The 25,665-nt window shown below is 34.2% G+C and overlaps 1 protein-coding gene across 1 annotated transcript in view; it reads left to right on the top strand.

Annotated features, from left to right (window-relative positions):
• LRP1B (LDL receptor related protein 1B) overlaps positions 1–25,665 on the top strand; it is a 1,456,161-nt gene that overhangs the window by 495,685 nt on the left and 934,811 nt on the right. Inside the window, exon 5 of the mRNA XM_008695867.2 lies at positions 16,763–17,020. Within this exon, the coding sequence (XP_008694089.2) occupies positions 16,763–17,020 (258 nt within the window). The remainder of the gene's footprint in view (positions 1–16,762; positions 17,021–25,665) is intronic.

Consider the following 25,665-nt stretch of genomic DNA (forward strand, 5'->3'; position numbering starts at 1 on the left):
TTACCGATCTCTCTCCTGGTCTATGCAGTAGATTCCTAACTGGTTTCTTTGAGCTCCTGCTTCCCCACCAACATTCATACTCAGCATAATAAAGCGATCTGCTAAAATGTAAACCAAATCATGTCATCCTCTTGCTTAAAATCTCCCAATTACTTTCACTTGTCCTGAGAATAAAATCCAAACTTCTCACAACACATAGAAGGACCGACCTAATGCTGTGATATCATTGACCTTTTTGATCTCACTTACTGCTACTCATCACTCACCAGCCATACTGGTTTCCTTGTCCTTCTTCAGCCACATTGCTCTTGCCTTGAGGTTTTTCCACTTGCTGTTCTATTTACCTGCAGTTATTTCCCTGTGATATTCACATTCTTATCACTCAAGTCTTAGCTAAAATGGCAACATTCAGAATGACCTTTGCTGACCATTCTGCTTAATGGTGTATACCCTCTTCATCACTATCTTATTTCCCAATTTTATTTATTTATGCAGTCCTACTCAATCACTATATGATTTTTCACTTTTATTTGCTTTATATCCTTACCTTTTGAAATGAACTCATTATGTATTTGCTTATCATCCGATTTCTCCAGAATAATGGAAGTGTTATGAGAGTATGGAACTTGTCAGTTTTGTTTATTGTTAGTTATTGAGATCTGATCATAGCCTGGAACACATAGGTACTCGCTGAATATTTGTGGAAGCAAGGAAGGCAGGAGGGAAGGAAGGGAACAAGGAAAGAAAAGAAAAAGAAAGAATGAACTTCTCTTTCAAGTTTAAATTACTAAAATGAACGCTCCATTCTTAAGTGTTTGAATTTCATGTTTCAACACTGTCTTCCTTTTACCTTGTCCCTACAAATAAATCCTATAGTTTCTACACAGCATGCGGCTACAGTAAACACTCAGTAAGTAGGGATGATTTGCTAATGAAATAGCCTTGAGATGTGCTAGTAACAATAAAATAATGCTGATTTTTTTGTGGGCTGAATTAAGAATAATACGAGGAGACGTTGTACGTGCTATTCCATCTAGCTGCTTCTGACTTTTCTCAGATCTGGTTTCATTTTATGGATTGTCAGATTATGCTGTTTTGATAAATTAATGAATGTCCCTCATCCCTTTTATTAGCAATTAGAAAATTAGGCATGGGGTGGGATTCTCTTTTTTGAAGACAGATTGAGCAAAGCATTGGATTTGCTCAGCAAGCTGCCACAACTATCTCCCTTTACCACATAACCTCATACTATACTTTCAACGATTTCCCTAAGATAGTGTGTTTAATTGTTTACAAAACATATTCATATACCAAATTAGAAAGAAACGTTTCTACTTCCTAGTTTATTTCTTTGAATTGCTGACTTGGTTTATGAAGGCCTACTTATGTTTCAGGGGCAATCCTTGAGAAAAAATTAAGTCAGATTGTATGTTCTTTTTCCCTACCACTGAGAGTTCTGATTTAAAATATTGATGGGCTAAAGAAGTGGAAGACTTGTTCTTTGCTGTTTCTATTGATCACACAATATCGTTGTGGCTATACAGGGAGGGTGTAATGTGATAAACCCTATACAGAAGCACTTCCTCTCTTTCTACACAGAGAAGGTATCTGCCAATAACAGAATGTAACCAGAGAAGGATGGTAATGATAATGTAATGCTGAATCAAGAAGATTTGATGACTCTAGAATTGATAATAAAACATATAAAAGCCTCCACCTCTTGTTGGTTGGCTTGATGACAGTATTAGCCTAGAGAGTTTAAAAAATATAGTTTTTATGGGAATGTTCCTGGACTTGACAGTTTTAGAAAAATGAGTTGCTGGTAATGCAGTAAATGGCACAAGTCTAGAACATATACTGACTAGTTCCAAAAGGTCACATAGATATTTGAACCAATATATTTTTACAAATTCACAACAAAAACTATCAGTTTTGTTTTAGCTTTCTCAAATTGATAACTAATGAAGTTTTATGTAAAATGTTATTTAATGCATCAGCCTTACATTTTTTGTGGCAATTTTATCATACTATATTGTTGCCATAACTGATGGGTGCTAGGAAAATATTTTAAATTAAGCTACATTTGTCTTAAGGCTTTGCCATTCCCCCTTTCCGTTACCTGGCTGCTCAGATTGGCCCCACTTTTTTTTTCCTTTACAATCCTATCCTACTGGGCTCTAGAACCTAACTTTTTCTCTAAGTCAAGCCAGAGTTCCAGGCTTCTCAGAAGTTGGGAGCGTGGGAAACTATGGGAGATTAGAATGGGCTGGCCCAAAACAGTGGATGTGTGTAAAAGATCTATAGTCTTTAGAAAGATAGGAAAAAAAGAACGCAGGAAAGAAGGAAATATCAAACCCAAAGAATAAAATGAGAAGCTAGAACTAGACTCAAGAGGAGGGTTCTGCAAAGGCCTTACTAGGTGATAGATGGGAAAATAAAAAGATTCTTTGGAGAAGTAGCCTTTTATGTGAAGACAGAGAGTGGCAGAGTCAATTGGCTAGGAAGCTGCTTATAAATTTCAGGATGGAATAATATTGTGGTCACTCCCCAACTATTCACCCCAGAACGTGCCTGTGGAGTCTTATTTTCAATGTAACAATTGATAGTAATAAGGTAAATTAACCTACGTTAATCGATTCTCTCTCTTTTGTAACATAATGTCTGAATCCAAGTAAAATTCACAAGCCTAAAGAGTACCTTTAAGAAATAACTATAATAAGGGGGAGAGGATTTTAGACCCTGTGGCAAATGGGGGAAGAAATTAATGTTAGGCAGGAGGTCTTTTCATTCCTGTTAATTCATGCAATGCAGACAAATTCCTTTCTTCTCTACCCTTCATAAAATTAACCTGACTACTGAAATGCAGAATCAATCATTCAGGGTTAGGAGAAACTCAAAGGTAATCTAGTCCAACTAGCCATTTGGTATCAAAATAAATAATTTCCAAATGGAAGAAAATTTACAATGTACATTTAAAAACAATTTTCAATAGTACTTGATAATACTGTGTAAGAGGAGACATACTGGAATATGAATGACACAGTGGAGTGTTCATAACTGGAATGGGACACACATTAAAAGTAATTTTTGAATGAAACATTAGGATTTCTCATTTGAAAAAAATGTTTTAAAAATAATCATTTAAATATCTGTGTGTATCCAGTTAAGCTTCCTGCATATGTTTTTACTTTTTTTTTGAGATTAGAGTTCTAGAGAGTTGTCAAATCTGAAAATGAAAAGTTTTTCTTTTTTTTTTAATTTAACTTACCTTCTTTTAACTGATTTAGACCAATTTTGATGTAGAGATATGCATTAAATGTAAGCAGCCAGAGCTAAAAGTGGGCTTTTGCAGAACCTGTAAAAATGAAAGTAATGGCCAAGGGTGTCTAACTTATGAACTGTTGCCAGTTTTACTCCTGATAAATTCAGGTTCATTGGACTGTACTTTTCAGTCTCCTAACCACTTGCTGAAGGCAGGCACTTAACCCAGTTTACAATTCTGCAGGACCAATAGGACTCTACTGATTGCACTAAGGCAGTCCCAGAATAAAGAGCACTAAATAATTATATGCTCATCAGTGTAGAGGCACTGCAGTAAGTGGCACCATGAGAGAGAGAGCGTGTACTCTTTGCCATGTAGCAACTAGAGTAGTGAGAGAAGAGAGCCCATTAAATAACTTCAGGATTCTATTACAGTTTATACTGTGCCATTCACTATTGGAACGATGGGGAGACCATTTAGGCAATGGAACTCCTAGGTGTAAGAAATACAAATCATAATCCCCATATAATCCCTGGAAGCACAACCCTAGATGATGCTAGGGAATGTGTCCTTACCACTCACTGTTTTCTTTGCTGTAATTCTTAAAAAGCAAGAAAGAAGACAAAATATAATTCCCTATGGCTCCTACATCTAACCTCGAACTCTATTATTATCTAATGTATATTTTAAATTTTCTTTTAGAAGGTAGAGGAGGGTGCCTGGGTGGCCCAGTCAATTAAACAGCTGCCTTTGGCTCAGATTATGATCCCAGAGTCCTGGGATGGAGCCCCGCATAGGGCTCCCTGCTCAGCAGGGAGGTCTGGTTTCTCCCTCTGCCTGCTGTTCTCCCTGCTTGTGCTCACTTTCTCTGACAAATAAATAAGTAAAATCTTAAAAAAAAAAAAAAAAAAAAAAGGGGGGAGAAGGCAGTGGAATCATTCATGGTTTTCTGCCAGGGCTGGTTCTGCTTGTGGGGAGAATAAGCAGGTGCCTATGTAGAGGAGGAAGAATTCCTTGTTTAGACTATCATAGTCTCTGCAGCCACTTGAAATGCTTGAAATTCAGTAACTACAATATAATTGCCTTGTCTTATTTTTTTTCTCCTTTTTTAAAAAGCACTCCATATTAAAATATGAGTATTCTTAGGAAGGGTGACATATTAAGTCTTAGTAACCTTGATAATATATGAGACTAGTGGATCAGATCTGTTTCAGTATACCATCTGGCTAAGAATGGCTTCCTGCAGAATGATAGGTGATTATGTCCTGACATGCGAAGATTCACTATTCATAGGTTTTGTTTTGTTTTGTTTTGTTTTGTTTTTTTACAATTTTAGGTAGTCCAAAGGTCTAGTTCTTGCACAATTTGTCATTTTATTGAGGCATAACTGAGAATGGCATTTGATGACATGATGGTATATGAGACTGTGAGGTAGGAGTGAGCCTAGTGGACCATAACCATAGTAACCCAGATTTGTTGTTCTTTACTCAGTCAAGTATGCACGGAGGAAATGATAGACACTATGGTAAACAGTGAATGGCAGAGAAGTAGCTCAGTTGCCTAGAACAGAGTAATGCTTGGTAATTTTTTTTTTTAGCTGCTTTAAGCAATTTTATGAACATTCAGGAAGCAGAATAGGGGACTGGGATTTTGAGAATTAATAAAAGGAATGTCAAAAGGATGGAAGAGATTTAAAAAAAAACCAGTGAGGTTTTTACTAGTTTTATCCTGTTATTCAGGGCTCATGCTACCTTTACTGTAGTTTTGACATTGGAGTGGCTTGGGAAGATGTGCATAATCTCACAAATGAGCCCTCCCCCCAAGGCCCTCCTTGGATAAACATATAATCGTAGTGTGCTTACTATGCAGACATAGTTGCAGAGCAAGCTACTCTGCCTGCAGTCAGGCGGTATTGCCTAAATCTCTGTCCGAGAGAAATACTAGAGCTTCCCAGGCTGCCTTTGAAAACCTAGCCTGGCCATTGAACATATTTCTCTATTTCCTGGACTATTCATATCCTACATCTTTTCTGTCTCTTTACTTATTTGGAAATCACATTCCGTGACAGAACAGGGCAATGATTTCTGATAGAATTTCCATTACCCAAATTAAATATCACACTTTATTTCCACCCAGACACTATTAATGAATATGCCGTGTTGAGGTACTGAAGTACTCATGAATATTCTATGTGTGTTTTTCTGTTTTGTTTTTGACTTCCTAATTTTTTTATTTTTAATTTTTTTTTCTTTTTGCTAGAAGACATTACTTTCACAGTCTAGCACCTTTCTTAACATCTTAAACAGAGAACATAACTATGGTGTCTTATGTGTCATGACACCCTGGATTTATCAAGAGTGTAAGAAAATATCAGACACAGAAAAAAACGCATGTCTGCCATTTGTTTTACTACTTAACATCATAACTGCAATCTAGCTAAGGACTTCTTTATATGGGTGTAAAGAATCCCATGGCCACATTTATAAGCTCTAGATTTGACAATTTGATAAACTTTATTTTTACAAATGGCACAACATATAGGTATAAATTTCTATCATACTATTTAATTTTTTTTGTGGAATAGCTATAGAACTATTAAGTAAATTCTCAATTTAGAATATATGATAGATCACACATGCTTTCCGATTAACTCCCTTTTTTGTGTCAAAATTGGACATATAATGAAAATTAAAAACAAATGAGGCACATTTAAATTCATAGAAATTACAAGTTGTTTAATTTTAAGATGAGGCCAAGAGATAGATATAAATAGATATATGGATATATAGATATATAACTTCTCTATTACTTTGTTTGGGGAAGTTGAAGTATATAGCTATTGAATCCTCAGGGAAAAATAAAGGGAAAAAGAGAATATTTTGTCCTTTCTAATACGAAAAAAAAGTGTTTTTTTTTCAGAGTGCCTTCAAGGCATCCCCTGTATCAATAGCAATCAACAAAGAAATAACCACAGTTAGAGAATACCTCTCAGGCGCTCCTCCCCCTAGAGTCGATACTTGCCCTTGACTTTGATGACAGATATTCTGCATATTCCTCTGAGTCAAGCTGCTTAGAGTCATTTTAGTTCTGAGAAAAGAAAATTCATTGTATCGATTATTTTTAAATGCATGTGAACATTTCTTCTTAGCACGAGGACTCACAGGGCCTCCATCTGTGCTTTCTATGACAGATAATACTTGCCAAATTATTAGATAAATTATATCTTAATAGTCTTTAGAAGTTTAGAACAACATACCATTAAATTGCAAACGATATATCTAGTAAAGTAGCTAGACGTTTGGTATATAATCACTATTGAGTACTTAGAACTGATCTGTCTTTTTAAAAGCCAAGTAGAAAATTGGGTCTTAAATATAGGCTGTATGCTTACATCCTTTGGCAGCCCTGTCAGAAAAATAGTGAAATACATTAAAGGACCTTTTTTTCCCCAACCTCTAGATAATGAATTTTCATACATCTACCTCCTTTCTCCTTATTCTAACATGATGATTTTGTTTCATATTTACTTGAGAAAATAGAAGTCTCATATACCATCTTTTGATTAAGAGAACTTTCTCACCCTGAACTTTATTAAATCTACCAACCTACCTGAATCTAGAACTAATCACTCTGCCTTCCTCTTGTTTGAATGGAAGAATGCGTTGTGCTCCTATCTAAGGCCAATCCCTGCAATTGTGCATCAATCCCATCTTCTCTCACCTAGTCAAGAATTAGACTCATACAGTTGTCTTCTCTGTTCCTTGAATCATCAGTATTTTGACTTCTGCTGGATCATTCCCAACAGGGTACAAGCTTGTTGTAAAGATGATACAAAACAACTTCTTTAAACCAATATTCCTCTTCAGCTACTGGCTTCATTTTTCTTTTCCCTTTATAGAAAAACTCAGAGAGGATTTTCTTCTTTCTCTATTTCCTCCCCTTCTGTATTAAACCCACTTAAATCGGTCTTACATTCTTATGTCTCACTTGCACGGCTCCTGTCAGGGTTATAAGTGATCTCCACTCGCCTAATCACTCAGTTATCAATCCTTAGCAGACAACTGATCCTTGTCTCCTCTTTGAATACTTTCCTTTTTAAAGTAGTACATTTTAGAGTTTTCCTTTTAGCTTACCGGGAATTTTTTTTTTTCTCAGTTTATTTTGCTGCATTATCCTTATTATTTTTGGCATGACCCAATGTTCAGTTGTTTGGACATCTCTTCCTTTATTGATTTCCTAAGTACCCTCATCTTGTATCAAGAACACATCCTCTTCCATGGTTTTATAAAACATCTAGAAACCAAGACTCATAAGTTTTCATCATCAGTCCTGACTTCTTTATTGAATACCAAACTCACTTGTGTGTTGAAACTCAATTCAATATCTTGTTCGGAAATTTAATAGAAATATCAAACTTTATGTGTCCCAAAATCTTGATACTGTCCCCTGACAGTGGCATATGTCACCCTCCATCCATTCACCCAATTGTTCAACCCAAAACCTTGGAGTCAGCCTTGACCCCATTCTTTCTCTCAAACTCTTTGTTTCAAACTTTTAGGTGTATTATGAATTGGACTACTCTCTTTAAGGAGCAGCCTGCATCCTAATTACTACCAATTCTTTATCTTTCTTCATAGCATTTATCACTGTCAAACAATATTAAATAGTATTTATTTGTTTATTGTCTGCTTCCTTCACTAAAATGTAAGCTCTATGAAAACAAAGATTTTACAGTTTTGTTATCTGCTATATCCCTAGCATCTAGAGCAGTGCCTGACAGAAACTAGCCATGTTCAAAAAAAAATTTTGTTAAATGAATAAATAAACATGCAAATACTACGACAGTATTTTCTTTCTTGAGGAAAAATTAAATGTGGCTTTTTTACATACCCATTCTTTCAAACAGGAACTATTTATGAAAAGGAGTTATGGAAAGGCAATTTTATGATTGATTCATCATCCCAAATGATCCAACATCTATTACATCTTGAACTCAATTATTAGCGATTTATGATTTAGATGGACATATCTGAATCAGGGGAAAAAGTATTTCTGTAGCTAACATAGTTATTATTTCCTACAACTGGAAAGATGATGAAGAAATTCAAAAGTAGCCACCTCTCAGTAACTAATGTTAATTGACATCCCTGGACCATCTGCTACTTCTAATATTCATCCAATAACCTAAGATTTGAATGAATTATCCTCTGAGAGTTTGAAATTTACTAATATAACCCTTCAGTTATCAATTAAATTTCTTTCACTTCCCTGGTTAAAAATCACAGTGCATTATTTATTTCATTTTACTTATTGAAATTGGAATACGCTATCATTCTTAAATTTGCAAATTCAGTAAAATACGTTTAGAGACATTGGAGAGTCTCTAATGCTCTTCAAGCATTCCTCCATGCATCGTTCATTTATTGAACACTGAACATGTGCCAAGTAAGGCTTCTGATAATAGGGGAAATACTTCCTTCTCTGGTAGACCAGCTCTTTAAGGAACAAAGAAACTGTGAGAGCTGTTCATTTGCAAAAGAAGAAAGCTTTTTTTGTGTGCATGGCTTGATATTACTGACCTTAATTGTTTTTGTAAAATGATCTTTTTTCCTCAGAAACAGTATAGCTCATCACTTTTCAATCCATAACATTTCAAATTAAAATATACTCTAAAAGAAGATACTTGCATTTCACTAATAAGTTGTAAATAACAAAAAGTTCAAACTGTTTAGAAGTCTGTGGTTAATGCAGGTGGATAAGTAGTTTACCTGATGAGTTTTTATGATGCCAAAGACAAGATTACAAAGCACAACACTATAGTAATAATATGCCAACACTAAATTCATCATCATCTCTTAAAGCTGACTCTACTTTCTTTCCTGTTTATTTTAATAGCACCCTTATTCTCCCCATCACCCAATTCTAAAATTTCTGCATAATTCTGGAGTCCATGTCCCTTCTTGTCTACATAATTTAGAACTTCTACTTCATTACACAAATCCATCTCTATCTAAAAACTCAATACCACCTATTTTAGGTTCTTATTACCTATTTTCTGAGAAATTAAAATAGCATCCCTGTGTCAGTAATCCAGATATCCAATGCCTATGTCCGCAAGTTTTTCTTAAAAAGTTTGGATTGCCTTCTTTATAATTAAAAATAAGATTACTAACAGTGTCTACTTATACAATGTAGAACCTAGTACGTTCTGAGGATTCTCTGGGGCTTACATTTCTTCTAATGATGTCTGCTTCCAATAGGACTGTTGGCACACATGACCCTTCTTTCTTTATGTACTGCATCAGTTTAAACAGGAGCAAAGATACCTTTTCCTTTCCCCTAACTCCTTTCCAACCTCACTCAGAATGCTACCACCAAGACAGTGTGTAAATAAGACTTTTACATATTTATTACCTTCCTGTCTGATATGAATTATACTATACTATTTTATCTTTTTTAAGATTTTATTTATTTATTTACTTGAGAGAGAGAGACAGAAAGAGAGAGCCAAACACTAGGGGGGGAGGGGGGATGGGCAGAGGGAGAAGCAAACTCCCCCCTGAGCAGGGAGCCCGATTTGGGTGTTTGATCCCAGGACCTGGGATCATGACCTGAGCCGAAGGCAGAGGCTTAACCCACTGAGCCATTCAGGTACTCCACAATTATAGTATACCACTTTAAAAGTAAAAGGGAAAACAATTTAAAAAATTCAATGGGAAATGTATCCATCCATTATATTCTACCCACCCATTAAGTATTCTAAGTATCATTTCCAGCTTGATTTTAAACCATAGTTTTGATCACATTATACTTTCTTTCTAAAATTTACATTGGTTTCCCATTGAACCCTGAATTAAAAATAAGTTTATCATTTTGACATTCAATGACCAGTGTATGTAGTCTTTGCTCAATGTATTTTCTCAGCTACTGCAAGCTCTGAGTTTGAATTCAGTTCTTTTCAATTAGTGGCTATCTGATCTTAAGCAAGTTACTTAAATTCTATATAAGTTCATTTTCTTATCTAAAAAATGTGGGTAATATTAGCACCTGATTAGTAGATATGTTGTGAATAAACTAATAAATGTAAAGCAGGCATTTTAGTGTCTGGTTCCTAAGATATGCTCAAAAGGGGTTAGCTATGTTACTATCATTATGAAGTACTTCCACCATTTATGCATGGTCTACCCTCCAGAAAACTGAAAACTGAGGTCTCTATCTTCCCAGCGTATTTTAGTCTTTCTTATATCCATGCTTTCGTCAAAACCATTTGTTCCACCCGCATTTCCATCTCTATATTTCAATTTCTGTTCTTCCATTAAGGCAAAGCTGAGATCACATGCCATCACCATTAAAGAACTTTTGACACTACTAAACAGATATGTTTTAGTCTCTTTGTGCTGCTATAACAGAATCACACAAGTTGGGTGGCTTATGAATAATAGAAATTTATTTCTCAGAGTTCCATTGTCTGGGAGTCTGAGATCAGGGTGCCAGCATGGTTTGATGAAGACTTCTGGGTCACAGATGGAAGGGCCTAAGGATCTCTGTGGAGACTCCTTTATAAGGTACCAATCTCATTTATGAAGGCTCCACCTTCATGACTTAAGTACCTCTCAAAGGCCTTCCCCCTTAGTATCATCACCACGAAGGGTTAGGATTTCAACATATGAATCTGGGGGGACACAAACATGCAGACCATAATAAGATATAGCTAACCATTCTTTGAAACGCAATGCCACTATACATCTTTTATAAAACGCGTCAAACCTGACTTAAAAATTATAGACCTTTGTATATACACCTTAATCTTTCTACTAGATTATATATTTTCTTTTTTAAATTTTTAAAATTTATTTATTTGAGAAAGAGTGAGAGAGAAAGAGAGAGAGCATGAGCAGGGCAGAGGGAGACAGAGAAGCAGACTCTCCACTGAGCAATGAGCCTGATGTAGGACTTGATCCCAGGACTCTGGGATCATGACCTGAGCCAAAGGCAGATGCTCAACTGACTGAGCCATGCAGGTGCCCCTAGATTATATTTTTCCTGAAGGCAGACTGTTTTACTGATCTTCAGATTCTAGTTGGATACCTTAGATCTATAAATACTAAATAATAATACAATAAATAAAGCATTTTTATCCAAACAATAATTTAACATAAATACATTGTGACAATAAAAAGTAGTGCCAAGATAAATTATAGCAGAGATGTAGCAATATGCTTTTTTTTTTTTTTTTTTTGCTTAGCTCAATACTGTTTTTCATGCAGTTTAATGTTTCCACATTTGGTTCATATTTTATTTTATCTTTTATAAAATGTGATATAGTAGTTTCCTCTGATCTATGGCATGATATTCTAAAAGTTATTCAGTTCAGCAAATATATTTTTCCATTAAAAAAATAGTTGAGGGAAACAGAGAAACAAATTTCACCATGTATGTTTTCGACATGAAAAGAAAAAAATTTTCAATCCCGTTTTTGTTTGTTTGTTTGTTTTCCACTTACATTAACTTCATTCACATTTTTAGTTTGGGTTGGTTGTATTTGATCTCTATATCATTTCAGTAAAGCTTTTCCTCACTCTTTAAACTAGATAATTTCCTATACTTCATATTCAACTTTTTGTTTTTTGCACAAATTTGGAAGACTTTTTTTTTTTTTAATTTATAGTCTCTTTACACAGATTGCTCTTCATTTTGTTTCCTATTGTAGTTCACCTTCTATGGCACATTGCATAATTTTTTATTACAAATTGTTAGCATTTTTCACATTTCTAACCATCCCATTTTTATTATTTTTAAAGACTTTATATACTTTGTATATGATAAATTAAAAGCACAACTTTAAAAACTCCTCTTTCAGTTATTTCAAGGTTGTATTTGTTAACAACTGATTCTTTGGGCTGCATTGATAATAGTTTTCTGTTTTCTTACACATTCAGTCTTACTCTGATTCTTCATTTTATATATTTTACATGTGAGTCACTATTTAACTTTTATCCAGTTGAACCTGAGATTCTTTTTGTTTTTTAATTTGTTTTTTTCATCTTTGGCTCAATGCATATTAAGGTATAGCGACTGAACTTCATTCAGTGGAGATAATTGCTCACAATTGCAGAGAAATTAGTATACAATGTAACTAGTTAATAAACTTTTACATGTGTATATATCCATGTACATACATTTGTTATAACATAAATATTAATTAGGTTTATATTTATGTGTAAGTACCTGAATCCATAATTCTAATCATGTAAAAGGAAAATAGCTGAACTAATATTGTTAGAATTGAATGGAAGAATAGGAGTTTGAAAGAAACCTGAAACATAAGTTTTATTCACTCTGAAAACATTCATTTAGAATTAACCATCTGTCAAAATCATATTATTATAAGTATATACATATACATTTAGTATATTCATGACTATGAGAGGATAAGGATATGTTTGCAAGGATGTGGTTATAGTGGCTTGAAATTTAAACAGGCATTTTTATGAATCTATTCAGATGAGCTTCTCTGTGTTTCCAAGTTTCTCTTTTTGATTCACAGTTTTCTAATCAGTCTTCAAAAATTGTAGCTCCGATTAATATAACATATATGATAGGAAAAAAACACTTTCTGATCATACAGATCATGAATACATATCTTTATAGCTGTTTGGGAGAGAAAATACCTGTTTTTTATGCCACTGACATATGGTGAATGGTGAAGAAGATGAGGATAATTTTTCTTCCCCAGCATGACATAATTGACAGCCTGTTGGAGAGGTTTATTCAGGCTAAGTCTTGGTTCTCTAAGTTAGAATATTCATTGAGTACTTTCTTACGTTTTGATCTCTTCTATATGGAAAGTTAGTATTTATTACTTCTAAGAGTTGATGTAGGTATTCCTTTGACTAAAGTCATCTAATGTGCTTTCTAACTGTTCCTTTGGGAAAACTGTCCACTGACTCTAAGAACGGCATTTTTAAAGAACATCACGTTTATTCTGATCAGACTTATATCCTTGTTACCCAAGCTAATAATGCTCTTACCTTGGCATGTGGAAACATGAGGTAATGATGCACACTGGAGATCAGATGTAGTGTGGGTTGAGGCAGATTACCTATGCAGGCTTTCATGAAGTAGAAAAAAAAAAAAGGATTTATATCCTTAGCCCCTGATTATTTTTGTGGGTTCTTTGTTTCAATGGCTCCCTCCCACTACCATAAGTAGGCCTTATGTTATTTGTGTAAAGAGGGAAACCACAGCTAATAATTAACCGAGACACATGAATATTATTTCAATGAAGCACATCACAACTAACTGGAGGAAGTATCCTTCCTCCAGTGTGTCATTTGAATTTTTAAAGTCACCATTATCAATCAAACCACCTCAAATTATGAAGCATATGACTACGTTGGTTTTCTGTTTTCAAAAGTTATAAAATCAGTGGGTGCTGTGTTTTGCATTAAAACAATCAACTGATTCACTCAAAAAGCAACTATAAAAATCAGATAGATTGATCAGTTATGTCAAGTAAGCATTGCCTGTGTTGACCATTAATTCATTTTTATCTCGGGGGCACCTGGGTGGCTCAGTTGTTAAACATCTGCCTTTGGCTCAGGCGTGATCCCGGCATTCTAAGATCAAGCCCCACATCAGGCTCCTACGGTGGGAGCCTGCTTCTTCCTCTCCCACTCCCCCTGCTTGTGTTCCCTCTCTCACTGGCTGTCTCTCTCTCTGTCAAATAAATAAATAAATAAAATCTTTTAAAAAATTTCATTTTCATCTCAGTTTCTAAGGGAAAATCAGTATTCCTTCATATTCTAGCCTCACTCCAAAGAACATTTATTACATAAGTAAATTTACTGACTGGCAACCAGTTAAGAAATTATTGTCTACATCTGGACTTCTCATAAAGCTTGGAAGCAAAGAAACGTTCAGTAGTGGTTCACTTTTTAATGAGAGGCAATTTCACTAAAGGTCATTTCGGTTGTCAAATGAAAACAGTAAGCACTGACAGACTGGCAATATATTTTTGTTAACCTCATAACACAGCCACCTAAGACCCCTTCATAACCTGAGAAATCTATGATCCAACAGGTTTCAGGAGTGCTAAGGTCAATTGGAAAACAACAGAGCTAGAAGTGTTGAAAAGGGACTAAGTCTGGACTTCCAAAGTAGGGAATGGCAAGGGCAAGCATTGCATGGTTCAAGATGGATTTAAGAGGTTAAGAGAGAAGCCAACTAGCTAACCAAGCTTGATGTGGTACCTTGACAAGGTTATGTCAAGCAGAGATAATCCACAATTTTACTAATTCTTCTGAAGGAACTCTTTATTGTGGAAATGATCTCAACATTTTAAAGACTTCTTTTTTTTGGGCTAATTAATTGTATAATCTCATTGAGACTTGTTGTTGTTTATTTTTGTTTGTTTTGATGTTTTTATTAAGTCAAAAACTTCTAGTGTCTCTCAGTAGGTGGAGGAGAATTTAATGCCTTGTTTGATTTAATTCCTTAGGGGGTAAAAATCCAAATGCTGTTCTATCTAAGTAAAATACAAGGACCCTGATATCCCTACTTACGTCAGAAATGATGAAGACCATTAAATAATCATTTAAAAGTTTAGACTTATTTAATTATATTACTCATAATATACATATTTGCTTTTGTCCTACCTTTACAATAGTTCAGTGTCAGTTTCTTGAATGATCAAATGATGTTTATGAAATTTTCTGTTAGCCAGTCTTTCACTGGATTCCATTTATCAGTTAAAAAAAACAATTATTTTGTAACATTTCAGCGAATTCTTCTAAAAGACTCTACTCTGCAAGAATTCCATGTGTCCATTTTATGTATTCAGAAATTTGTATTTAATAAGTGCTAGATTCTAAATGCTAGAGATATAGCACCAGAAGTAAAAATAATAAATCATACATATATATATACACACACACACACAATGTTTGGTGGTGATAAGTGAAAAATGAAGCAGGGAAGGTTTATAGGGAGTTTGTATAAAGAGTTTGTAAGGGCTTGTGATTTTCACAAAGCAAAGTGGTAAGAGAAGTCTTCACCAGAAAGGTAACATTCAAATAATACCCTAAAGGAAGTGAGCAAGTCAGATATTCCAATATATGGGGTTGATTACTCTAGGAACAAGGAAGAACTTCTGAAATGGAAGCTTATTTGGCTTGTTGTTTAAGGAACAGCAAGAAGGGTGGTTTGTCTGGAGGGAAATGGCAAGGGTGAGAGTAGTAAGGAGATAAAGGAAATGAGGTCAAACAGCTAATGAATATAGATTATGGAGGGCTTTATAGAGCATTATAAAGGCTGACTTTTACTCTGATTGAAATGGAGCTTTTTGAGGAATTGGGCAGAAGACTGACTTGATTGACATTAACATTTTAAAGGTACAACTGGTTATTGTATTGAGATAGACTAAAGAGGAGGAGGGCATTGATGAAAGCAGAGAAACCATGTAGAAGGCTCTTGGAATGATCTAGTTGAGAGATGATGGCAGCTTGGAGCAGGGTGGTAGTTAGTAACAGTCACTGAGAAATGGTGGGATTCCTGATCTGTTTGGCATCAGAATCAAAGATATCTATTGATACTTTGGATGTAGGGCAGAAAAAAAAAAAGAGGAATTGAGGATTTCCAAACTTTTTATTTCCTAATTATCACTAAAGCTACTCTGATTATGACTGTATCACTAAACTCTTTCAATACTAATTTTACATGAAATTTTACTGTTACCTTTAAATCTTAATGGGCTTTGGAATTTTGGTCAATTAGTACATATTCATTAAAAACTCACTACTCCTAACATAAGCAAAGATGAATTGTTCTAAAAGTAATATCAAGCAAATTTATGTTACTTCAATCTTATTTTCCTGACTATAGAGAAGGAACGTGGAAAGAAGTAGCTCAGTAATCATAATCTAGTCACCAAGGCAATGTGGGTCAGTCAAGGAGCCAGTGTGGTTTAAGTCACAGGTGCTGTTTGTATGGGCTTATGAGCTTTGCATATTTCACTCTAGAAAATCCATTTCTGGCTTCACACATCCACCTCAAAAAGGCATGCCCTTGCTTACAAGGGAAGCCTCTAACTCTGTATGGAAAGGTCAGTCCAGATCCTCCTTGCTAAAAAAATCAAAACAAACAAACAACAAAAAACAAAACAAAACCAAAAAAAAAAACAACAAAAACAAATGACAACTCACAGCACTTATTTATTTACCAACAATGAAAGTAAATAGCATCGTCCTCATGTTTACACAACACATTACAACTAAGAACATAAAGAATACAAATGCTCAGTGGTCTATGTTTTCCTAGAGAAGTTAACTGAAATACATAGAGAAGCATATATAGGAATTATTAATAAATACTTTTGCAAGCATTTTTTGAAATTTAAAGATGCACTAAAATATATGACTAGGTTTTAGTAAGTGATGCAAAATTGTGAAAATAAAAAAATTGACTCATTGAACTCACTTCTCTCTTTCTCTTTTATTCCAGAACCTACAGATAGGTTGCCTATGCTCTTAATTGCAAATTCTGAAACAATTGAGGTTTTCTATCTTAATGGAAGTAAAATGGCAACCCTGAGCTCAGTCAATGGAAATGAAATTTATACTCTGGATTTTATTTATAATGAAGACATGATTTGTTGGATCGAATCAAGAGAATCTTCAAACCAACTCAAATGTATCCAGATAACAAAAACAGGAAGATTAACAGATGAGTGGACAATCAATATTCTTCAATCCTTCCACAGTGAGTATTTCAATTCATATTATATGTCACCCTTTAAGGATTTCATTTACAGACCAGTAAACAAGATTCTTAGATTTTTCTAGCACAGTATTTGGCTATTGGAAACCTATATATGCAAATATGAATACGCTTAAATAAGTGTATTCACTACCTGTTTTGAATATACACACACATACACGTATAGTTTCACTGTTCATGTAAGTAGTAAGTTACAGAGTTAATTTTAATTTTCTTTAATGCTTATTACAGTGTTACCTAAATGAGAATTGTAATTTGCCACTGAGTGATAGTTCGCAATGTGATAGTGAAGGTGGGATTTTTAGAAAGGAAGAAACAGAGTTGATAATTATAAACTCATCAACTGTAGTGTTTATTAACATGCCTTAAAACTATTAGATTCATGCTAATTGGTAACAACTACCTGTGTTTGTTGACTTTTTTCTTAGCAAATCAGAGTTTTTATGCATCTTCCAAAAGAGAGATTTGTGATTTTGATTTACCTTGATTTCTCATGCTAGAAATCCACAAACTAGCAACTGTACTTCCTGCGTATTACTGTAAATTGAAATCACATTGTTACACAGACACACATGTTCCTTCTTCTGCACTGGTGCTCTCTCTTTCTCTATCTCTCCTGACCTCCACCCCTCCAACGCAGGAGTATAAATTTACTTGTGCTTGCCTGGGGAAACTGTATGCATGAGAATTTTAAGATACGTCCATTTATTTTATGATTTACAGAAAAAAAATTATTATTGCAAACGCTGCTACCATAAAAATTGGTAGAAAAATAAAGAAAAATATGCAGTCAAGTTAAGAAGGAAAAAAAAAGTGCTTGATAGAAATAATGTAGTTTTCAGATGTAGAATGTTTGGTGATTTGGATTCGATAATTATATTTTATTAATATTTTTGACATACAATTAAAGGGATTGGTTATTAATCTTTATTAAACATAAGAAAACAGTACCTTGTAATATGTAATAAGTATCATTATATTAAATGAACCGGTGGCAAAAATTATAAAAAATGTAATATAAAGGTATGATTGTATATGGTTAAATGAACATAAATAAATGTTTAACAAATAGAATCCAATGCTTTGAAAATCCTCTTAACATAAATGAAAGAATTGGTAAAGCCATTTATTGTGACACTGGACCAAAATGCCTAGTAAAAGCAGTAGACACTGGCTATTTTCAAGGATTCTATGGAAAACGATAATTCCTAATAAATAGTAAATAACAAGGGCTGCCTGCACAAGGAGAGGTGCTGTGTGATTTGAGTATTTCAGCCATTGGCTGAGGCAGCTGTTGGAAACTGTTAAAAAAAAAAAAAAAAAGCACCCCAGTCTCTGCCACATTAGTGATTACCTTAACTAATCCAATGCATTTGTCCCTCACAAATGGAATGAATATGGCAGTCAAATAGCTAGGATATTCACTAAGTTGCCAGGTAAAATTATTTTCCAGGTTTACTTAAGCAACTTTTCTACATTTAATATGCTCTATTAGTAGTAGCAATTTCTTCTGTAATATATATTTTTAAAACAACTTTTTTTTTCTTTAAGTAAATCTAGGGATGGTGAAGCAATTGCACATTAGAACATCTATAGAATATAATTTGCAACTTAGATTGCATTTGTTATATGACAATCCTTGGCAAATCTAGAAAACTAAAGTCATTTTTGTGAAGCAATTCACTGAAATGCTGAATAGAGCATTCATTTTGAGCTATAAATAATAAATGCAATGGAAATCTTTTAATTAGAATAAATATTTTTTGACAAAGTCAGATAAAGTCAGATTTAAGGTATACAATTTCAGTCACTGTAGAAAAAAGTGATTAAATGTGTGGAAGTAATTTAATGATGGGAGTGGAACAGAGGTGTGAGCAGGGCTGGTCTCCTCTATCCTTGCTTGTAAACCATGAATTTTATCAACATGTCAGAGAATAGCTGCCATTAGATATGGTGGGCTGTTCATTCACTGTGACAATTTTTGAGTTGATAATGAAGTTGGAATATTCCTTGCATGTATAATTACATAAAATCTCTGCTGTACCATATAAGTAAAAATAATGAACTGATGGGAGTATGCCTGAATACCTGTCACTATCCACTCTTCCATAGATGCTTTTCTCTGAATTTGCCTGAGGAAAGCGTTCTTTTTTGAAAAAAATAAACATAATTTTTTTTCCAAAAATTTACCGTGAGGAGAAAAACAACCGTTACAGGTCAAACTGACTTGCACTTAAAATTTGCATAATGGTTTATTTAAACAGTTCAGTGCAATATTAAAATCTGTATTTTCTATCTCATCTCACTGGATACACACCACGTTTCTGCATGCCTTTCCTGTTTTATCATAGAAAAAAATTTTAGCTACAGACCTCAGATATATTAGACAATCCTGAATGGCTAAAACAAAGGCAGAGATGGGACAGCTAAATCTTACATTCTTTCTTCTACATTGGAAGGGCAAATACTGGTGCCTTCAAAGAACCTCCCAAATCCTCCACAAACAATATCTATAACTGTGCTGTGTGTGTGAGTGTGTGTGTGTATGTAGCTAGTTAATACAACATGTTCCTGCTGGAATCTGGAATTTTAGCAAAGTGATCAGGCCACCCATTGAGTTCTCAAAAAAAAAAAAAAAAAAAAAAAAGAGAGAGGAGGAGAAAGAGTTAAAATTAGCAAAGATGTTGATCTGAGGACACATTTCCAGGGAACTTTCAGAATTCTTTTTTGTTACCATATGCTTAATGTTGTAGGCAGTGATATTAAATTATGTCTTAATTTTTACATTAACATTAGATGAATTTATACTTTGAAGTAAGTAAACCATTCTGATTTACATTCAGTACGCAATCATAAAAGACTGTCCTGAATGCCTACTAAAAAGAAAAGAAGAACAAAAAACACTCTCAGCACTCTGTTCCTCTATAAATTTGTCTTTATTGTTAGTTCAGTTGTCAGGCTGCAAAGAACTAAATTACTATTTATTGTCATTTGGCAACATGCTTGAAACTCACCAAAGCAGATATTAGACATGTGCTAAGCTTCAATTGTTATTTTTTTTCTATGAATTTGGTCAAATATACCTTACACACCAGAAGTGTATTCCCGTACAAATTTTGCTTGATGTTACATAGAATTTTTAGATCATTATTCTCATAGTATTTTTTTGTCTAGATTCACATGTCTGCTTGTTTCATTACGGATTTTAATAATCAAAGTGGGACTCTCTTGGTGATCCCATCATGACGCCATATACCAAGTAGAACAAAATATTTAGCAGGTTTTCCTAATCTACCAATCTGAAATGTGGAAATTAAAATGTTCTTTTCATGATGAATAAATAAATCATGTACTATATTTGAAATCCATGACATCTAATTACTAAAATCTGTTTCTGTCTTGATAAACTCTATCGTGATAGAAGAAAGAAGGAAATGAGGGAAGGAGAGAAAAGAGAAGGAAAAAAAAAGAGGATATTATTTTTATGGGAAGTAGTCCTAGTAAAATAATTTCTAACTTAGCATTTATTTGATAATTTTTCTCTATAAATATAATAATTGTTTACTTTAATTCTTTCTTTTTATATTGCATTTCCTTAAAGAATTTATGCCAAGTAAACTGGGCATTTTTTTCTCCTCATATTCCTTGACCATTACAAATTTTTAATGTTGCAGACACATTTACAATAGGAACTTAACATCAACTGTAAAGGCAATGAGAAGTAGGAGCATAATTAAGCAAAGTAATAAAACTAGCGTGTAGCACTTATTTTTGATTAAGATTATGGGTTTTAAATTTTAAATTTTATTTTTTTCAGGCTTTAACATCTTGTGACTTGTACATTTATTTTAACACTGGTTTATATTTCTATCTCCACAATATTTGGGGTAAAAGGAATGGTGAGTTGATATGGTCCTAGCTCTGTGATTACCTGGGTATCTGACGTTATGCAAATCATTTTAAAATGAAAGAACTTATTTCATAACCGCTAAGATCCTGCCCAGATTTAAACATACTTTCTCCTTCCATTACTTTGTGTTTGTTTTTCTCATAATTTGACGTATTCCTATGTGTGTGTGTGTGTGTTTGTGTGTGCGCACGCGTGTGAGTGAAAGGAAGAGTATTTGTTTCTTCCCCCTTTTTATCCCTTTCTTATTTTTCTCCCACCTAATCACTCTCAATAGGTACACTTCAGTATCTTTATAATACAAGTTCCTAAAATATGCTCCTTGGGACACCAGTTCTGTAAGACATTTTTGGAAAAATGACTTTATGGTCAAATAAGTTTAGGAAATTTTGTATGCTATGGAACCTATTGGAGATTTATATATACGTAGCATGTTAAAGATTATTCAAAATCCTTCAGTAAAGTACCTGTTTTACTTTGTGTAGCCCAGAATTCCCTTTACTTGATTACTAAACACTTGATTGATATTTTTGTGGGTGTGTCTGTGAGTGTGTTTCTTTGGACACTTGCGTCTAAGGAGGTGGTATGAGTGTGTATATATGCCTAATATGTATTAACATCCCTAATATCTAGGGTTTTATGTTATCCACTTTGAAAAATATTGTTTTAAAGGTCTTAGGGAGACTCACTCAGATTGGATTCTCTCATCACATTTTTATATATTCACTGTCTTTGTGGCTAAAGCTATACAAACTGTATGTGCAAAAAGATACAGAGACTTACTATAATCACAGTTTTCTAGCTATTTCTTCCTAATGGCCTAACTGCTTTTAGTCGGCACACAAAGGATATAGGGTCCAGATACCACATACTCTGAGATTATAACAACACCAGAGTCTGTTTCAGAATTGGAGCTGACAGGAATTAGATATGCAATAAAGATTTGCACATATGTGAAATTCATTCCAGGAAAAGGCGTAGCCTAAAAGATCATTTGTGGTTGAGGATGTAGCAAAGAGTACGTTTTAGTACTAATTTTAAAAAGACAGTGTCCGGTAACTTTTAAATTTTAACATTTTTTTCCAGAGTTGGTTAAAAAGTATGCTGACAAAACCTTTTGATGATAGAAGAGCAATGTCAGAGAAAGACAACTATCAAAGGATCTCACTCCTATGTGGATTTAAGAAAGAGAACAGATGAACATAGGGGAAGGGAAAGAAAAATAAGACAAAGACAGAGAGGGAGACAAACTAATAGAGATTCTTAACTACAGGAAACAAACTGAGGGTTGCTTTAGAGGAGGGGCTGGGGGATGGGGTAACTGGGTGATGGGTATTAAGGAAGGCACTCGATGGAATGAGCACTGGGTGTTATATGAAACTGATGAATCACTAAATTACCTCTGAAACTAATAATATACTGTATGTTAATTAAATTGATTTTAAATTTAAAAAAATAGCAATGTCAAATAAAGAGATGGTAATATAGATGGTGAAAGATTTTTAAAAAGTTTGTGACATACAGGTCTAGATTAAAAATATATATATACTGTGTTGGGGCATATTCATAGGTGTCAGTTGTCAAAAAGGTAGCATTCCATAGTGTAGTCCTGATAATTTTCTAAGTACCTCATAAAACTTAGAAGGCCTCAACTCCATTATACGGAATTCCCTTTGCTTTGATTTTGGGCTTAACAAATAACTTCGAGGTTTGGTTTCTCACACACCAAATTCCTCTAGGGAGGAATTTGTTAGGTGGGTGCCTGTTATTAATTGTGTCACTGCAGCATCCTACCAGTAGTTGTAAATTAACAAATTGACATTCTGGTTGATCTCTTAGTCTCCTGGGAGTCTGGTAAACATGAAATAATTCTCCAAAGCCTGCTAATCCTTTGGTGAACAACTCAAACAATGTTCCTGAATTTGCAAATCTAATGATTAAATGTGGGCTTAAGATAGTCTGTAAATCGTTATCATCTTAGTGACAACATTTACTTGATAAAGTTATGTTTTCTTAGCAACTTTTGTTATTTTAATGTGAGAATTAATCCATAGCATTTTAATCTCACCGTTTTAAGGTGATGCTAAAGAAAATGTTTCTGTCTCTTTAAGTATTATTATTCAATTTAGTTTCACTCAAAAATAGGTAGTTATGCTACATTTCCAAAACTAAATGGTTAAGGAAGCCTTATGTACCACTCGTCAACAACGAGACTAACTTTCCAACAAATCCATATAATAACACACAACCCAAAATTGTGCTAGACAATGTTTTTAATCCTGAAAATTCACAAAAAGGCAAGAATTCTATTGCCAAAGAAGCTTCCATTTAATTGTTGTTATTGTTGGGAAATATTTTGCAACAACAGCAATAATAGCAACACAAACCTTTATGGTTTCCCTTGTGGCTTCGTAGAACAGTTCAACTTATCTGAAATGGTAAGAACAATTTATTATCCATATGAAATACCTCACCTGGCCTTAAGACTTGATTGTTTGTATTGTTTAAAAATATATTGATGATTTGTTTGGACTTGTGAGAGGTAGGTGAAATCAAAATTATTATAAAGTTCTGACTTCTTCATAGAAGACTCACTATGTCTGAAAGAATACTTTTTTTTTTTTTTTCTGAATAACTTTTGGTACATCAGTCCAGGTTCTGTGTGGGCAACAGACACCTCACTGTTTGAATCAGGAAGGGCTTTAATACTGAATGCTCTCAAAATTGTTGGAAGATATGAAGGAGAGAATTCTAGACTGTGCCTTTGAAATGACATCCAGATAAGACAGAACTTTAGAGGCTGCCATGATTCTCTGTATCAGAACTATGCTGGAAAAAAAAAAAAATCCACTGCTCTTGCTACCGCTGCAGTGGCAGCTGCCTTTGAAGCCCTGACAACTGGAGACTGGATGTCCCCAGCTGCAATCCAGAAGCAGGAACTCTTGTGATGAAGCCGAGGCCACTCCTGCTGCGCCCACACCGGTTCCTGTCAGGGACCTGGGTGATGGCCACTGAAAATTACTCCAAATGCCTTACTTACAGCAATCGTGCCTCCCAATCAAAAATGTTAAAATGGGCAGGAAAATGGCCTCCCATTTTTTTTTTTTTTTCCAACTTCCCAAGTGCCTGTCAGTGAGCTTCCAAAAACAGCTTCGAGTTTGTGTGGCAAATAGTTTAAGGCTTTTCGGTCTCTTCAAATGGACAGAAAACAGAATGAGATTGAGAGGGCCAATCCAGAGTACCCAGCATAGATCTTGGGGTGTCTTTTATCTGCAAATAGTTAATATCAATTTTTTCTTACTTGAAATTATTTTTTTGCTTTTTCATAGTTACTTACAACTTCAGTAAAACCGGTATTGGAGCAGGTTATACTCCTTTGAGAATAACTTTTTTTTTTTTTTAATTCACATTATGTCAGTGTGTTTTTACAGTTTCTTATCTTTCTTTGGAATCATCACTTTACTTAAAGAAAAGACTCCCATATTTTCGCCAAAGTACCCCATTAGACCCAGTCCATTATTTGTCTCCTCTCAATGGATTTCAGAAACTGGTCAAGTATTTCATCTTCCTTCATGGACATCAAAACAAAACAGAACAAAACAAAACAAAAAGGGTTATGTCTGGCAGGAAGAAAGATGGCATCATTGGATTCTACTGACATACACATGCAGGTTTTGAAAATAATCCTTTTATTGTTTGCTTTTGTTATCACAAAGAAAGATATTTAGTTGTCTCTGAAGTTCTCAACAGGAACAACATTCAGTTAAATTTTTAAAAAGACATTTAAAAATGAAATAAAGCTTTCTTTTAAACTTCTCTGTATCAGATGCAAGTTTTACTCTCTCAGAGCCTTGAGGATTTGATTTGTAAGAAGAATATAACTGACTAAATTAGATTCATTATGGCTATCTCCACAAAAATTTTGAACGTGGAGGGGTGCATTATGATTGTGATTACTCACACAAAAGGCCATTGGGAATTACAGCAGGTACTTAGATAATTTGTGCAAAAAGATGTTTGTTCCTAAACTATAGATAATTGAGGCAAAATGCTTCTAATGTGTGAATTATGCAAATAATCAGCTCAGTGTTCCATCCCATTCTATGTTAGGCCTGAGCTTTTATTTTGGGACTCTCAATTAATGTTGTCCATCCTATTTCCATGGGATGAGATTCACACAAAATTACAAGGAGAATCAAGGTAATTATTTTGATAAACACAAGCTCAATTTTCCAACTTTTTCCCCTTGAATTATATTGGCTTATCTTGGATATATCTAGTTCAGTTCCGGATCACCATGATAAAGTGAATATCACAATAAAGCAAGTCAAGTTTTGTTTGTTTGTTTCCCAGTCAATATAAAGGAAATTTTTACACTATACTATAGTCTATTAAGTGTGCAATAGCATTATGTCTAAAAAAAACAGTGTACATAACTTGCTTAACATTTACTGTATTGCTGGGGTGCCTGGGTGGTGTAGTCAGTTAAGCCTCCAACTCTTGGTTTCAGCTCAATCACAATCTCAGGGTCATGAGAACGATCCCTGCTTTGGGCTCTGCTGTCAGTTCAGAATCTGCTGGAGATTCTCTCCCCTCTCCATTCACCCCTCTTGCATGTGTTCTCTCTCTCTCTCTCTCTCTCTCTCTTTCTCTAAAAATAAATAAATCTTAAAAAAAAAAAAATATATATATATATATATATATATTTTGCTCATATCTA

The sequence above is a fragment of the Ursus maritimus genome, unplaced genomic scaffold (genome assembly GCF_017311325.1).
Source record: "Ursus maritimus isolate PB19 unplaced genomic scaffold, ASM1731132v1 scaffold_1, whole genome shotgun sequence".
Lineage (NCBI taxonomy): Eukaryota > Metazoa > Chordata > Mammalia > Carnivora > Ursidae > Ursus > Ursus maritimus.